The sequence below is a fragment of the Mesoplodon densirostris genome, chromosome 11, assembly GCF_025265405.1.
Source record: "Mesoplodon densirostris isolate mMesDen1 chromosome 11, mMesDen1 primary haplotype, whole genome shotgun sequence".
Classification (NCBI taxonomy): domain Eukaryota; kingdom Metazoa; phylum Chordata; class Mammalia; order Artiodactyla; family Ziphiidae; genus Mesoplodon; species Mesoplodon densirostris.
This window is the reverse complement of record NC_082671.1, coordinates 71,203,635-71,220,299: the sequence shown is the minus strand read 5'-3', so window position 1 is coordinate 71,220,299 and position 16,665 is coordinate 71,203,635. Positions and strand designations below refer to the sequence as shown.

The window sequence follows — 16,665 nt, the reverse complement described above, 5'->3', positions numbered from 1 at the left end:
TGCCCACCTCCAGATTGTAAAGCACAGTACACATTTTTAAAGGCGCCACCACGAAGGGTGCAGGGCGTGTCTGTAGTTATGTACAGAACTGAGAGGTGGCCTCTAGGGATGGCCAGCTGCGGTCAGTGTAGGAGGGAGGGGGACAAACTCATGTTTCTGAGAGGCAGCAGCCAAACAGCAGGGGCTCTGGGGTCAGATAGTCCTGGGTTCTAGTCTCTGCTCCAACCCTCTCTGGCTGTGTGACTTTGAGTCACAGCTAAATGTCTCTGAGCCTCCGTTTCCCCATCCTTAAGATGGGGTCCGTGATAACCAATAGCTAGGGTTATTGGATGGATTAAATGAAATCATGTTCCCCTAAAATCTAACCTCCATGCGGTAAGTGTTAATAATTAAGAGCCTCCCCCCAACACAGACACATACCCCCCCCACCCCCCGCTGTCCAAGGAGCAGAGGGTTGGAGCTTGCCCACGGGCTGTGGGGTCCCTGGCCTGCCCCATCACTCCACACTTATCCCCTAGGATATCCTTCCATGACTTTGGTTCTCCTTAAATGCCCTTCTGGCAGGAAGGGAAGGGGAGAGGCCCACGGCCATAGTTAAAGGTTGTTTTTTTCCATGAAATCCAGCGCAGTTTAATCCCAGGACTAGCGGGCCTCTGGAGTGGAGCCCCAGGGCCCCCTGCCAGCTCACCTCCAGGCTCAGAAGCTGCATGAGGGGGACCCATCCCATCTCCCCTGCCCGCAGTCCAGCTCACCACCCTCGCGCAGGGCACCCCAGCCTGTGATCCAGCAGTGCAGGCCCGGCTCGAAGAAGTGGGAGCGCGCGGGCAGGCAGACGGGGTGCACGGAGGCCGAGCGCACCACGGGGTGGTCGAGCTGCAGCAGGGCCACGTCATAGTCATGGCTGTCCTCCTCATGGTACGGGTGCAGGAGCAGGCGGCTCACCTTGAAGGACACCTCACCCGGCCAGCGAGCGCTCTGCCACACTTTGCCCAGGAACACGGTCCACGGCGTTGGGGACGCCATGCTGAGGGCAGGGAGGGGGACTCGCTCAGCGGCCGCCTCCCCGATCCCATCCCAGATCCCTAGGGTAGCCAGCTTCCCCCCGGGACACCAGCCTCTAACCCATCCCCGCCCTGCTCTGGAAGGCCAGGCAGCTGGTGGTACGGTGTTCAGTGTTGGCCCTGGAGCCCTCCTGCCTGGGTTCCAGCTCCAGCGTCATCCCTCCCGAGGTGTGTGTGCACCTCTCTAGGCCTCAGTCACCCCATCTGCAAAATGGGAATAGCATCATCTACTCATATGTTCCTGAGGGAATTCAATAAGACTGTGTATGTAAAAAACTTAGCACAGTGCCAGGCATTGGCAGATCATTCTCTCCTTTTTTTCTGTGCACTTTATAGATGGGGCAGCTGGGAACGCCCTGAAACTTGCTGGTCCTCAGGAGGAGGGGGAGGGAGTTGAGTGTGGAGGAATTGGCAGAGAGTGGGCTGTGCAGACCCCTGGAGGCCAGGTCAGCATCCAGGTCTTCCTCTACCTTGTGGGCAGTGGGGAGCCAGGGATGAAGTGAAAGAAGCTGGGTAGTCAAGACTGCACCCAGAAGGGCACCCGGGCACCTGGGCAGAGGATGCAAAAGGGAGCTGGGCTCTGGGCTGCCGGGGTGACCCAGTGGTGATGGTGGCAGCGTGCACAGGCAGTGGCTGAAGATTCGTCCAGACCACTGAGAGGGCTTGCTTACTGGCTGAGTATGAGGGGAGGGGGAGGGGTGCCCTGGTGGCTCCAGGCCTTTGGCTCGGACTGTGTAGACCCAGGACAGAGGAGAAGGTGTGGAGACAGAGTCCGGAACTGGCCGCGCTGGGGGCGGGTCTGGGGCACCAGACATCAGGCTAGGGGTGGAGAGGGGGTGCTGTCAGCCCACCACGGAGATGAGGAAGATGTCTGTGGGGCAGGGTGAGACGTCCCTTCTTGTGGGCTTCTCTGCCGCCCCTCTCCCACCCCAGGTCACAGACAGGCATGCCTGGAGGAGGGGGGTTCATGGTCTATGACCAGGTCAGGAAGTTCTGTTTTCTGCTGTACCCCAGTGCCTAGCACAGCCCCTGGCACATAGTAGGAGCACAATGAATATCGCTGAACGGATGAATGAGTAAATAAATGAATCACTGACCCAGCTGAAAGCAAGATACCACAAGTAGAGCACAGAGAGGTCGAGCAGCCTCTCCAGGGGCACAGAGTGCGCTCGTGGTGGAGCCGGGGCTGAACCCAAGTGTCGGAACAGCCAGTCTGAGGGGCTTCCCACCGCCCTCCCCTCTGTCTGCTTAGGTTTCAGACACACTGTACCCCGTCACAGCCTTCCCTACCCCACCTCTCACGGCCCACGGCCCCGTGCCGTCCCCCTCACCTGTCCTCCTGGAAGCAGTGGGCAGCTGTGATCACCCAGCGGTCAGCGATGAGGGCCCCCCCACAGATGTGTCGGCCCCGAACCTGGAGGCTGGCCTGCCAGGGCCACTCACCCTCCGAGGACTCGGCCCCGCCCACGATGCGGCCCGAGGGGCCCTGGAGGCCACAGTCTAGGGGTGGAGATGGGGACAGGGATGGACAGAGGGCGAGCGGCCACAGAGAAACAGAGAAAAAGAGAAGGGGGAGGCGCGAAGGGAGGGCAGAGAATGAAGGGTCGAGGGAGGGAGAGAGGCGGGCAGGACCCACACCAGGGGGCAGAGACGCGGTAGAAAGAGACAGATGGACAGACGATGAGCTCTCCCTCCAGCTCCGCAGGGTGGGAGGGCCCAGCAGGTGGAGGGGCATGCTGCCCAGCCCAGCCTGTCGGGGCCCCCAGGGCTCACCACAGTACTGCTCATCCGAGCCGTCCTTGCAGTCGGGGTGCCCGTCGCACTGTGGGTTGGGCTTCTTCACACAACTGCCATCCTCACACTGGAAGGTGAAGGTCCCGCAAGGCACCCCTGGGATAGAGGGGGTGGGGGCAGGGCTTAGAGGGTGGGTCCTTGAGCCCAAAGGAGCCTCCAACACAAGGCCAGGGAAGACAGAGCCCAGAAGAGGCCAGGAGGTGACCGGGGAGGGGTCTCTTGACTGCACTAAAGGGTTCCCTGAGGCTCCTTTAAGGTCCCCTAAAAGCCATGTCCCCTCCGCCGCCCTCGCCCCCCACGCTGGTCTGTTAAGAGAAGGCAGTGTCTCCCCCCTCAGACCTGGGCTCCTGACCGTAAGGTTATACCTACCTCCAGTTATGGTACCTGAAGGCAGACCCGTGCCCCCACTTTCAGCCCAGTGAGGCTCCCAAGAGCGCGGCTCTGCCCCTCCCTTCACACTGAGCTCCCCTCCCAGCCTGGCAGCCCTCCGGGCCCTGCCCCACCCAACCACACAACTGCCCCTCACTGCCTTCACCATGAACAGCTTTCTTCTCCACAGTCTTCGCCTGCTCGCCTTTCCTTCGCTACTTAAAATTTACCTCTCTTCAAGGCCCAGTTCAAAGCCTGCCTCTTCCAGGAAGCTTTCTCAGCCTGATCTCCTCCTCATCCTCCAGCCTTCATATGCTGGACATGATGTCCAGAAGGTCTGGGCCAGAGAGTCACCCATCATTTTTTTTTCTACTATCAGATAATCCCCAGAGGGCAGGGACCACTTTGGTGTCTTTTATTCCCGTTTCTCAACTCTGCCTTGCATATCACTGGGTAGTCTGTGAGTGAAGATTGGTTGGTCAGATGGATGAATGGATAAAACACTGGAGACTCTGACAGGAGATTGGGCAGACCAACAAATGGGTGACTTGATGGTCTGGTAAGAAGACTGACAAGCAGCTATTTGGATGGATAAATGAGTGGCTGTAAGGACCAATGGACAAACACGTAGTTAGATCCATGGATGCATGGATGGAGGATGGAACCATGGACATACAGAGAGTCAGTTGGGTAAACCAGTAAGTGAGTAGATTGATGGCTTAGTGGATAGGTAGATAGGTGGTTGGATAGGCCAATGGATGAGTGAGTGAGTGGATGTATGAATCACTGGACAGACAAGATGGTTGGGGAGACCAGAAGATGGATGGATGGATGGATGGATGGATGGATGGATAGATGGATGGACGGACATATAGGCATACTTATAAATGGGTTGGTAAGTATTTGGACAAGAGGGCAGAAACATTTGTGGAAGAAGCATGCAGAAGGGCTGGGCTATCTGGCTGAGCCCATTCTTTGGTTTCCCTCTTAGATACCTGGTCATACCCCACCCTACCTTCCTGGCACTGCTCTTCATCACTCCCATTGAGACAGTCAGGCTGCCGGTCACAGACCCTGGACAGTGAGATGCATGTGCTGTCCTCTTGGCACTGGAATGTGGCTCTGCACACTGTATGAGGACACAGGGAGGGGACAGGTGGGAGGAAGCCAGAGGCACCAGGCTGGGACTTTGCGCTGCCTGTGACCGTGCATTGTATCCCATGTCATGATCACAGATCTCTTTCTCAACTACTTTACACCTGAGCGTCACAGCAACCCTGTGAGATACTCCATTTCATTGGTGGAAACAGAAATGGAGTGACTTTTCCAAGGTCACCTGGCTGAGCCAGAACTTGAAGCCGGATGTTCTGGTTCCAAATATGAGGCACCTTCACGAGCATGAAGGCAGGATCAGCCCAGAGGCAGGCACACCTCCCTTCCCTCTTGCTTCTCTCCCCACATATGTAAAACTTTGATGGGATGCAGGTGGTCTGGGGAGATCAGACTGGAACAGGCTGTACTGATGGTGACTCTGGGGGCCAGAAGCCAGGATTCAGAGGCAGAGGTATTAATCCGAGAGAGCCCTGGCTTGGGGACCATCAGGACCCTGAGCCCCTTCTGCCAGGGCTGGGCAGTGGTGAGCACGACCCCAGGAAGAGTTGGCAGCTCCAGTCTGAACCCCTGCAGTGGAGGACCCCACTCAAAGGAGGCAGATAAAGGATCCTCTCCTTGGCCAACCTAGGTCTGCTGGACGCCGCTTGACAGCCTTCCCCCTTCTGGTCCTACCCTCCCTCATCTGCTCTGTTCCTTCTTGGACGGCTGTCCTGGCAGAAGGCTGGGGGTGAAGGCCTGGTGGGGAGAAGCCCTGAGCTGGGAGTCAGGACACCTGGGTCCCACCTTGTCCCTGTCACTGCCCTACTGGGTGGCCCTCACTCTGTGCTTCCACGATGCCATCTCAGCACAGCGAGGGAGCCCTACTTCCTGGATGCTGCTAATGGGAGCTGCCTGTGTGGGGCGGGTTTCGAAAGAGTGGGCTCAGCCCAGCACAGAGGTGAGGAGACAGGAGCGACGGGGTGGGCGGGCAGCTCACCGCAGTTTCTCTCATCCAGGCCGTTGGGGCAGTCTTTGACCCCATCGCAGGCAGGCACACAGAGTCCATTCACAGAGCAGAGGAACTCTCCAGGGCAGGCTGGACAGGGAAGGAGCCATTAGGACACGCGTCAGCATGAAAACACGTGCAGACACGAGGCACCCGTGTGCTCACGTGTGTACCCACACGCCTGTGTACACGGTCCATGTGGACATACATGTCCAGGCACATGCACGCAGCACACACTCGGGTAGGTATGAGTGTATATACCTCATGAACACGTATGACTGCCTTGCCCACGTGAGCACACACAAAGCTGCACATGTTCGTGCATGTGCATGCGCGCACACACACACACACACACACACACTCCTTTTGACCCGCCTCTTGGTGCTTCCAGGGACAGCTCAGAGGCAGAGAGAAGCTGCGGGGGCTTAGGGGGTCCCCGCCCCAATCCCCAGCCTGCCCACACTCACGATCTGACTGGTTGTACAAGCTGTAGTGCACCTGCACGCCGGGCCCGGTGAGGGAGATCTGGGACGTGAAGTTGATGGTGATGCCAGCGGTGGCCACCACAGGGATCCTCTCGGCGTAGGGCTGCAGGGTGCGCAGGCCACACAGCCTGGGGGTGACCAGAGACAGACTCAGGGCCACACGGTCTGGTCCAAGGTAAGGGACAGCCTGGGTCCCCGTGTACAGACAGGGCAAGGACAGGGCAGTCGGAAAGGAAGGGGGAGCCACAACCCCAGCCCAGCCCCACCTCCTCTGTCTTGATTTCTCCCTTGGGTGGCCACTCACTCCCAGAGTCATCTAGAAAGCAGCCTGGCTATGTCACTCCCCTGCTCAAAAACCTTCAATGGCTCCCCATTGCCTGCAGGATAAAATTTAACATCTGGATTCTAGTTCCAGTCACCTAGGAGCTGTAAGAGCCTAGCAAGTCAGAGTCCCTCCCTGAGCCTCACTTTCCTCCCTTGTAAAACAAGGGAAATTATCATCTCTATTGACCTGACATCTGACAAAAGGCTCCAATGTGTCAGTGGAAGCAATAGTCCTTGACTGGTCTACCCTTCATAGACTGGAAGGGATGTTCCTCCTGTGCTCAGTGTGGAGTGAGAAGGCAGCCTCGCTCCCCATTCAGGCCCTTCCCTCCCACTGAGAAGCCTCCACAGCCCTGGCGGCTTCCCTGTGACCCTCTGAGCATGAGGGAGGCACCAGTCCTGCTCCCAGGATCAGCAGTGCCATGCTGATGGGCAGCCCTTCTCCGTGTGTGGCCACACTCGGGTGGGACCACCCCTCAACTGTGGGAGCACGCTCACATCCCTGCTGGACACCCCCGTCCCCACCAATGATGCTCTTGTTCCCACAGAGCAGGTGGAATTCCCCGCAGAGAGCAGGTACGAATCCTCCCGCCTCCAGGGTGAGGGGCACGGCGCTCATCCCACACTGTGCCTGCTCACACCTGGCCTTACAGAGCAAGAGGCCATACTTTCATGGAGCAGGCGCAGCCACGCCCCGCAAGCAGCGGGACCCCCCCCAGAGAGCAGCCTGGGGTTCCCTGCCTTCCCAGGCAGGACACCCTCCACAGAACAGATGGGTCGGCCCCATCAGCTCCTAGGAATGCCTCCCACAAGGAAGGGAGTATCCTCACAGAGCAAACAGGAATGCCTTTACAGGTGAGGGAAACACCCAGAACATGGGTGGAAAGGTCTGCAGACAGAGGTGAAAAGGCCCCCAGCAGAGAAGGTAGGAGGAAGTCAAGAGAGCAAGTGGGAGTGCCCCAAAGCATGATGGGAACATCCCACAGCAGATTCAGCAGCCCACAGAGCTGGTCCCCTAATTCCCAGGGGCCAGAGGCTTCCTCAGAACTTCCAGAACACGGCAAGCATTTAATAGTTCAATAACAGTTGGAGACCTCATTGCATGGGGATTTTGAGGTTCTCACAGCAACTCCACCCTGTGAGGAGGAATTGTTCTCATCCCGCTCTCCAGATGAGGCTCAGGAAGGGAAGTGCTGAGCTGGACGAGAATCCAACCTCCTCAGGACCCAGGAGGCCCCACCCAGCCTGCACTGTGGGGAGGTGCACCCTGACCCTCACTGCCACATGAGCTCTAGGGGCTGAGCCCTCATGTTCCCCATGACCCCCCTCAGACCTGGCCTAAGGTTTAGTTTCCCCATACTGTTTGCCTGCAGTGACCATATTCTTGCCCCCATACCAATAAACAGTTCTCAAAGTATGGTCTGGGGACCACTTGGGGTCCAAAGTAAAAATTATTTTTATAATAATTCTCAGGTATCATTTGCCTTTTTCACTCTCTTCTCACACAAGATAGAGTGGAATTTTCCAGAGACTATGTAATGTGTAACCCATTGAATGTGGAAGCAGGTGTGGGGATTCATTTGCCGTCTACCAGTCCAATTATTAAAGAAAGTTGCAAAAATGTAAAACAGTGATATTATTCCTCACCAAATGTTTTTAGTTTTGGAAAATATAATTAATTTTTCATAAAATATGTCATTTATGTTAAAATGTAATGGGTTTCGGGGCTTCCCTGGTGGCGCAGTGGTTGAGAATCTGCCTGCCAATTCAGGGGACACGGGTTCGAGCCCTGGTCTGGGAAGATCCCACATGCCGCGGAGCAACTGGGCCCATGAGCCACAACTACTGAGCCTGCGCGCCTGGAGCCTGTGCTCCGCAACAGGAGAGGCCGCGACAGTGAGAGGCCCGCGCAGTGCGATGAAGAGTGGCCCCCACTCTCCGCAACTAGAGAAAGCCCTCGCACAGAAACGAAGACCCATCACAGCCAAATAAATAAATAAAATAAATTAAAAAAAAATGTAATGGGTTTCTTATTATTTTAAAGGAACAGATAAATATTTTTAAATGTTCTCAGTTTTCATTTCTAATACTGTAAATATAGGTTAAAATATAGTTTTTATACAAGGCATAAAAATCTCTGGGGTGCTCCATAATTTTAAAGAGTATAGAGGGGCTCTGAGATGGAAAATTTTGAGAACCACTGCTCTGCAGCCCAGGGGGACCAGAGCGGGATGAGGTGCCACCAGGGGGTGCTCCTGAACAAGCCTCGTCCTTGTCCTTTTAAAACTAAAGAAGCAAGGGGGTGTTGTTGTTTGTTTTTAAAGTAGATAAACAAATGCTATCATGGATCACTATCCCCAGAGAATTGCCCTGGGGAGTGGACAGGGGATCTGGGGGCTGGGAAATACCGGGCAGGGGGAAATGAGGAATCAGGTGCATTCCTGAACATGCTTAAGGTTCAGGGGCCTGGGGCACTGTCCCCAGACGGTTACGGGAGACTGTGGAGAGACGGGGAAGGAACCAGAGCCAGGTTGGAGGGCAGTGGAATGTTTCAGTTTATAAGAATTTGAGGGCTGCATGGTCACCTCAAGCCTTGGCCAGAGGCTCTAAGGCACCAGCTTCTGCCAATAGGACATTTCTCTACTGGCATCCAAGAGAGGATTCCAGTATCAGCCTGTGGCTCAGCCTGGTAAATCAGGAACCTGCTCAGCCTGGGCAGCATTTAGTTCTCACCCTGGAGGGCTGGGGCAGACAGGAGGCGGCAGAATTCCTGGGGCAAGGCTCTTCGTTAGCAGAAGCCAGAAAAGAATTCAAGGCAGAGGCTGTAATCTGGCAACTCAGGCTGAATCACTCAGCCTAAAGATGATCTATTTAGCCTATGCAGTATTAAAAACATTTTTTCCAATGTAGTTGCCAGCTAATTTCACATAACATCTTAGATTCTTGTTTCTGGAAAACAAGCCCTAGAAACACTGGCTGGAAGCGATCAGAGGCTGCCCGAATTAGGCAGGGCACGTGTGAGCCAGCTATCCAGGTCCCTCCCTCCCTCCCTCTCCCCCACGCAGCCTGCCTCAAGGGACTACACACTGGCCTGGCCCCTTTGCACATCATCGTTTCTGGTTCTTGCCGCAGAGCCTTCTGAGTGAGGGTTTGCGTCCTCTGCCACCTTCCTCCCGTGATGTCACTTTTCTTGTGATCAGCCCAACCATTTCCACTTCACCGATGGGGACAGGCAGAGCCACTGGCTCCTCAGGCCTGCTGGAGCCGGAAAGGGGGAACCCTGTGCCACACTGACTCCCAGCCAGAGTGGGTTCTGCGAAACCCAGCAGCTGGCAGCCAGATTTCACGAGGTCAGCTCCCTCCCCTGCCACCAGGCCACTCAAAGGGCAGGAGGCCTCTGCTGGGGAGAAAACAGGGAGGTGGGGGGAGGGCAGAAAGGCTCAGGGGAGTGAGGTGATGTGCCCAAGGATGCCCCGCCCGTGGAGGGAACCCGGGCCAGCCTCTCCTCATCACTGTGCTGGCACCTGAGGGGTGAGACACCCTCTCCCCACACCCACCCTCTGTCGCTCCTCGTCAATGGCCATTCTGGGCCCCAGGACTGTGCCTCCCCCTCCCTACAAATCCTGTGCCTGGAAATCTACACCCTTCCCCAGACCTCTTGTGTCTTTGCCACCCACACAAGCAGATTTTCCAACAAATGTTTATTCAAAGAATTTCCCAGCAACTACATAGGCTGATGGTTATCAAAAACGATCAGAACTAGAGGAAATGGTTTGTCCGGTGCTTACAGTCTGGAGGTACACCTCTGCCTTCCCTTCCACACTCAGACACGGGCAGGAGCCTGGGGGCAGGGGGCCACGAGTCTCCACCGGGGGACCCCAGACCCTTAACGAAGGTCTGAGAAGACAGGGATGGGACTTCCCAGGCTGCTCTCGGAGCTGATGAGAGGGGAGCCCCAGAAGCTGTCCGTCCCCTCAGCAGGATGCCAGTGCGTTAGTCAGGATGGCTTGGCCAAGGGAGGGAACAGCTGGCACAGCTGCTCGGAGGCTCTGTAGGAAGATTCTGCTTGAGCGTGAACACTTAGACGAGCACGCGTACGGGCATGGACGTGCGCACACAGGCCCGCACGCCGCCACACACGCTCTGGATCACACTGCCTAGCTCCACTCTGGTTTCTCTAGTTACGAGCTGGGTGACTTTGTGTGAATGCCTTTGCCTCTCTGCGCCTCAGTCCCTCATCGGTCTATGAAGGAGGCAATGCGGGGCCTGCTTCCTCACCAAGTTGCTGAGGATGAAGGAAACGGCACCTGAGCTCTGGGCCTGCCTGGTGCAGAGTCCAGAGCCAGTTACGAACTCATGGCCGGTGCCTTCTGGAGCTCCTGCCTATCCCGGCCTGTAGGAGCTGGCGTCCTCCACCCACGATCTCATTTACTCCTCCCTGGATGGGGACCTGCTTCATGCCCACTTTTCAGATGAGTTACCTGAGGCTGAGAGGGGTGAGTCCTTGCTGAATGGAAGGAGAGGAGCCAGGGTTTGAACACTGCTGTGTCTCATTCCAACAGCTAAGCTCCTTCCACCTCTCCAGCCCAACTTGGAATGACATTTCATTAGGAGCTAATAAACACAACTTATTGGAAAACATCTTTCTGATGGGTAAATAATAAAAAGTTGGGGCCCTGGACCCTGGGCAGGCCTAACCCCCTTGTTTTACAGATGAGGAAGGGGGTGTACCCAGAGTTATATGCAGAAACCAGGTAACCAGACTCCCCCAAGCACATCTTCAACACCCCCAGCAGGTGGGGGAGACTTGAGAAGAGAGTGGAGGGGGTGGGAGTTCTGGGCCTTGTCAAGCCTCACCCTCCCACCCCATCCGCCACCCAACTGCACCCTGGTCCCTCGCCACCGCTTCAAAAGTGCAAAAAGACAAGGACAAGAAGCCAAGTCTTTAGTCCTCCCTAGACCTCAGTTTTCCCCCCTGTACAATGGGTGAGGGTAGGGCTCGATGGTCAGCCCAGCCCACTTTCTATAGCTCAACGGTGCTTTGAGACAGTGGGGAGGGTGAGACCCCTCCAACCCCGATAGACTCTGTCACCGTGCCTGAAATGTCACCATTGCACTATCATTCTTTCTGATGAAGACTCTCCCTATCTGTGGCCCACACTTGAAACCCAAGGGTAGCTCATGAAGTCCCAGCACCCAGCGCCCACACCTTTGCCCGACCCTCCTGGCTACGTCAGGGATACAGGAAGAAGGCCCTGCAGGGGGAGCACGTTGTGGACCACCGTGTGTCCTGCAGTTCATGGCTAGTGGTGGGCATGGGAGAGAGGCCCTGACTGAGGACCCATCTGAGTACTACTTAATCCCACTGAGCCTCGGTTCCCTTCTCTGGGAAATGGAATGATGATGCCTCTGACATCACAGGCTGTCGGGCCATGAACTGATGCCCTGTGCTGAGCACCAAGCAGGTGGAATGGGGCACCTGGTGCCAGGGCCCGGCTCCCGGCTAATGGAATAGCCATGGCGGTGTGGCGGGGTAAGTGCGGGAGCATCAGACCCAGGCCCTTCTCACCCCTTCCTAGCCCCTCGTGGAGATATCAGATTCAGCTCTGGGGTTGAGAAGATGGCGGGAAAAAAACGTTATCATCATGTGGAGAACCGTGAATCAAGGACCACTCTCAGGGTCACTCTGGGCTCCTGACACTGGGGGGTGAGCCCAGCCATCCTCAGTCTGGGCAGCCCCCAGGCAGGTGGGGAGGGGCTCTGAGGGAGCACCACAGAGGATCAAGGCAGCCAAGCCCAGAAATGCCACCCACATGCTGGGACCTGTGGGACAAGATGCCTTCTGCTCTCCAAAAAGCACCGGGCCAGAGTCACACCACTTGACATCACCCCCAAACAGCATAGGCCTGAGCTCACACCCTCGGCATGTCTTCTTTTTCTTTTTAATCATGTTCCCTGATACATTGCAAAATCCCTGGAAGGGATGATGACGGGTCAACAAGCATCATCAATCCCTGTCCCCTTTTGTCTGGCTGATGATTTTCAAAAGGATCAACCGATAAGTAAAATACAAGCGTTGGGCTTCCCTGGTGGCGCAGTGGTCAAGAATCTGCCTGCCAATGCAGGGGACACAGGTTCGAGCCCTGCTCCGGGAAGATTCCACATGCCATGGAGCAACTAAGCACGTGCGCCACAACTACTGAGCCCGAGTGCCACAACTACTGAAGCTCTCGCGCCTAGAGTCCATACTCCGCAACAAGAGAAGCCACCCAATGAGATGCCTGAGCACTGCAACGAAGAGTAGCCCCCGCTCGCTGCAACTACAGAAAAGCCCGCGAGCAGCAACAAAGACCCAACGCAGCCAAAAATAAAAAATAAATAAATAAATTTATATTAAAAAAAAAATACAAGCATTGGTGAACGTGGACACCAACCCCAGAATCCAAGAATTCCAGAGTCCTAGAACTTTCCAATTTTAGTGTACTGGAATCTCGGATACTCAAAATCTTTGAAACCAAGAAATCAAGAACCTTGCATATTAGAATCTCAGCCTCTGTTAGACCCCTAGGACCTCAGGGTTGGAAGGCAAGCAGAGGCCCAATCTGCTACTAGATGTAGAATCTTCTATTCAGTATCTCTGGACCGCAGGTGGGTAGGGGTCTCCCCAGATCTGCAAGGCTACTTTGAGATCCCTTCTCTCTCCCCAAGCCTCTGCCCCCCCTGCAAAAATGGAGCCATGGGAAGGTGTCCTTCTGCTTTCCCTCCATGCCTCCCACTCCCCTCCCGCCCCGTTATCCCCTGTGCCTGACCCATCCTCTCTGCCTCTAAGGGATGCTCCCGCACAGCATTTAGACACAGAGCCCCTCCCATTGTAAATATCCCCTCCCTTGAATGCCCTAGTTCTCCCCTTCACTCCCCAGACCAGGGAAGGAGCATCTGCACTGCCTCCATTCCCTGCTTCCCTGCCCACCCCACTCCTTTGCAGCCGACAGGACCAACAGTGGCCCGCAGGGTGCCAGCCGCAGTGGGCATTTCCCAGCCTTCATCCTACTGATCAAACTGCAGGCATGCTGACCAGAGGATGGCCTGGCCACGCTGTGTCCTGCCCACCTCCACAAGGGACTCAATTCTTCCTCAGGAACTTTGTCACCGGGGGGCCAAGGGCAGCACAGATAGCAAGGGCTGGCGCCCCACAGGGGGCGCGGGTGATTCAGGGTGGCCCTGGGAAGTGGTCAGGTTAGCAAGAGCGGCATGGACACTGGCTCTGCAGCTTCACAGTCGGGAAGCCGCTTGAATCTGGCCAACAGCAGGGAGCAGGATAAGGCAAGAGATGCCTCCATTTGCACTTGGGCGGGTTTAGGGAAAGACACCCCAGCACTGCTGAGTCCTGTGGCTCTGCATCGTCTCATTTAAGGATTTGGGGTGACAGCACCCAAGGAAATGAAACCATTTCACTCTAACTAGGATCAACATCCAAGGTGGCTGATGACATATGTGTGTCTGAGACTTCCGGGTGGCAGGAGGGGAGGCTGAGGCCCGGGTTGGGGGCCGGGACAGGGACTGGGTCAAGGGTGAGGCAACAGGTCTGACCTCTGCTCTCTTCGCATGATGCCCCTCTGAGGTCCCAGACTTGGGCTCCCAAGGGGGGTTACCTGCAGGGACAGGAAGGGGGTTCCGCGTAGGTACCTCCGGTTCTGGATGGTCCACTGGCCTTGGGTGCACGGCATGTCGTATTTCTGCCTCCGCAGAGTGTAAGCATCAAACCAGAGGGCCAAGCCGTAGTCCAGGGAGGGCACCTGGGACAGAGGAGCTAGTCACCAGGTGGCCCATGGGCTGCGGCCAGGTGGTGGTCCCACCTCCCAGGACAACAAAGCGGGGAAGAGGCCTGCCAACACAGAGTGCCAGCTGGGGCTGAGGTCTGTCAGTCACTCAGCAAATAGGCGTCGCCATGGCAACAGAGACATCCCACCCACCCTGGAAGGATTGGTACCCAGAGCTCAGCCTGTGGGTGCTTCAGCAGAGGCAGGACAGTGCTCCCCTACCAGTTGGGATCCCCGGAGGTCTATAGGGTGCTCTGGGCAGAGGGTAGGTGGGCTCACCGTGAAGTGCCAGGAGCAGTGGGTGCTGGGTGAGTAGTAGCTGGGGAAGTATGGCGTGCTGAGGATGCCCTGCAGCTCCAGCCGGCCTTCCAGGGTCAGATTCACCTCACAGGCTTGGCCCGGAGAACAGAAGTTACACAGGGTGCCTTGGACCCACCCCGCTGCACCTGCCAGCAGGTGGGGGGCAGCTGAAACCCATGCCCCCTACTGACACTAAAAAGTACAGTCTGATGACTGAGTGTGAATGTGTGACCTTGGGCCTCAGTTTCCTCATCTATGAAACAGGGACAATAACAGTACATCCCTCATAGGGTAGCTGAGTGGATTAAACAGACGTGGTATGTAGTAAGTGCTCAATAAATGTTCGCTACTGACATCAGCTGTGCAACCCTTCACGGTTTACTGAATGTGCTCACTGCTGTGCCAGCCTCACAGTTACGGGGGTTGGGGAGGGAGAATCGTTCCCCTTTTCAAAGACGAGGTTTGGGGAAGAGGAGCAACTTGGCTGAGGTCACACAGTGAGAGGGCGAGGCACGGGCAGCAGGTGTGTTCCCAGCTAGCACAACACCTTCCATGGAAGTCAGGGGCCCTAAAGCCCCCCATTCCCTCCCCGTAGAGCTATGTCAGAGACGCCCATGAGAACGGGCAGCTCTGGCACCTCTTTGGCTCCAGGGAGTCCCAGGGGTCACCTGTGGCCCTGGGCCACAAGCAGGAGACCAATGGGGTGGACACCAGGGGACGGAGGGGAAAGCCGGTGGGAAGAGGCAGACTGCCGGCAGAGGCGGGGAGAGGATCTTTGTGTAGCTCCTGTTTGCAACCCTCCCTTCCACTGAGCCCAGGACAGCCCGGGACAGCCAGCCATCGGGTGTGAAGGGTGCGACGTGCTCTTCCTGAGAAAGGGGGTGGAGGAGGGGGAATCCGGAAGCAGGAGGGGAGTGGGGAAGTCTCAGTGGGGCAGCCTGAGGGACCCTTTCCCAAGGAATGCTGTGAATCGCCCTCCCCTGAGCATCCTACGCCATCTCCAGAGACGACTGTGTGGTTGGCCTTTGGTGTGAGAGGGTTGTCTGGCGGACCCCACGCTCCAGGCTCAGCCAGGGTGGGTACAGAGGGAAGAGGGGGCAGGGGAGGACAGAGAGAGGAGGGAAGACAGACAGTAAACTCAGGAAAGAGAGAGTCAGAAAGAGGGCAGGAGAGAGAATGAGGGGGAGATGAGGGAGGGAGGGAGAGAGGGGCAGGGGAGGGGGTGAGGGAGAAGGTGGGGGAAATGGAGCGAGAATAGAGAGAGATAAAGGAGGTCCAGGGGTGGGGGTGAGGTTGGAGAGCAGAGGCCCTTCCAGAACCTTCCCTCCCCCATCCCATCCCCAACCAGAGCAAAGAAGGTGAAGGCAAGCCCAAGGAGCACCCCTGGCTTCTGCCACTGTGCCCCTCCCATCCCCTAGGGACCCCTGACCCCTCACCCTGGAAGGCCACGGGCTGCACGGAGAGCACGAAGGGGTCATAGTAGCTGTGCAGGCCCTTCTTCCAGACCACCGCCATGATAGCGCCCGATGCCAGGACCTCCACCACGGGCTCCTGGCGACTGCAGCCATAGACCCTGGTGGGACAGAGAAAGGTGGCGAGGGGGGAGGCGGGGGTCTGAGACGGGCATCAGGGAGGGCAGCAGGTTTCCGGGAGGAGCAGAGGAGGAAGGATTGGCAGCCTATACATCTGGGTCTTCGGCTAGTCTGCTGTGTGTCCTCAGGCAGGTGTCCGACTGTCTCTGGCCCAGGGGGCTGAATGGAGGCCCTGTAAGGGTCAGGCCAGCTCCTCAGGGGAGAGAAGCCAAGAGGTTACCCAGACTTCTGGAGCTTACAATTCGACTGTGATGGCTCATTCCAGTCCCATAGCACCCCTCCACCCCCTCAGAATCCCTGTGACCCCTGAGTGCCCAGTAGGCAGACCAGACTGGCACTATACCCGCTGGCTGGCCACACCTGACCCCTGGCCCTGTTCTGGGCTGGAATAGAGAGAAGACAGGTGTGCGGTCTGGTGATCCCTTGGGCACCCCAGGATTCTACCCAGAGCTTGCCATGGGGGAGGCAGAGAGGAAATAGCAGTACCTTAGAATTCTAGACTCTTAGAGGAACGTCAGCCCTGAAAAGGCTTTTCAGAGATTGTCAAGGTCAACTACTTGGTTTCCAGGTGGGGAAACCCAGGATCACGAACGTGCCAAGGCCCCACCCTGGGTCCACAGCAGAGACAGACCCACGCTAGGCACTGCCTGTGACGGCGCCTGGCGCCCCTGCTCTGTCCATGCCCATGGTCGGCCCATCTCAGGTGGGGTGCTCCCGGCTTCCCTCTCCGTCACTCTTTGCCAACATCTGCCAAACTTCCCCTTGCCTCCGACGGAATTCTCTGGAGCCCTTGCTAATCGGTAGACCAATTCCCAGAAAGCT

At 56.7% G+C, this 16,665-nt stretch overlaps 1 protein-coding gene across 2 annotated transcripts in view; it reads right to left on the bottom strand.

The window, feature by feature from the left end:
• The window catches only part of TMPRSS6 (transmembrane serine protease 6), a 31,089-nt gene that overhangs the window by 1,708 nt on the left and 12,716 nt on the right, over positions 1–16,665 (bottom strand). Inside the window, exons 7-16 of one of the 2 annotated variants that reach the window (XM_060112115.1) lie at positions 15,688–15,824; positions 14,231–14,343; positions 13,818–13,927; positions 5,790–5,935; positions 5,314–5,412; positions 4,240–4,353; positions 2,835–2,951; positions 2,393–2,561; positions 753–1,024; positions 255–287 (exon numbers count right to left, since the gene is read on the bottom strand). In XM_060112115.1, the coding sequence (XP_059968098.1) occupies positions 255–287; positions 753–1,024; positions 2,393–2,561; positions 2,835–2,951; positions 4,240–4,353; positions 5,314–5,412; positions 5,790–5,935; positions 13,818–13,927; positions 14,231–14,343; positions 15,688–15,824 (1,310 nt within the window). The remainder of the gene's footprint in view (positions 1–254; positions 288–752; positions 1,025–2,392; positions 2,562–2,834; positions 2,952–4,239; positions 4,354–5,313; positions 5,413–5,789; positions 5,936–13,817; positions 13,928–14,230; positions 14,344–15,687; positions 15,825–16,665) is intronic. The other variant, XM_060112117.1, reaches the window with a different exon arrangement.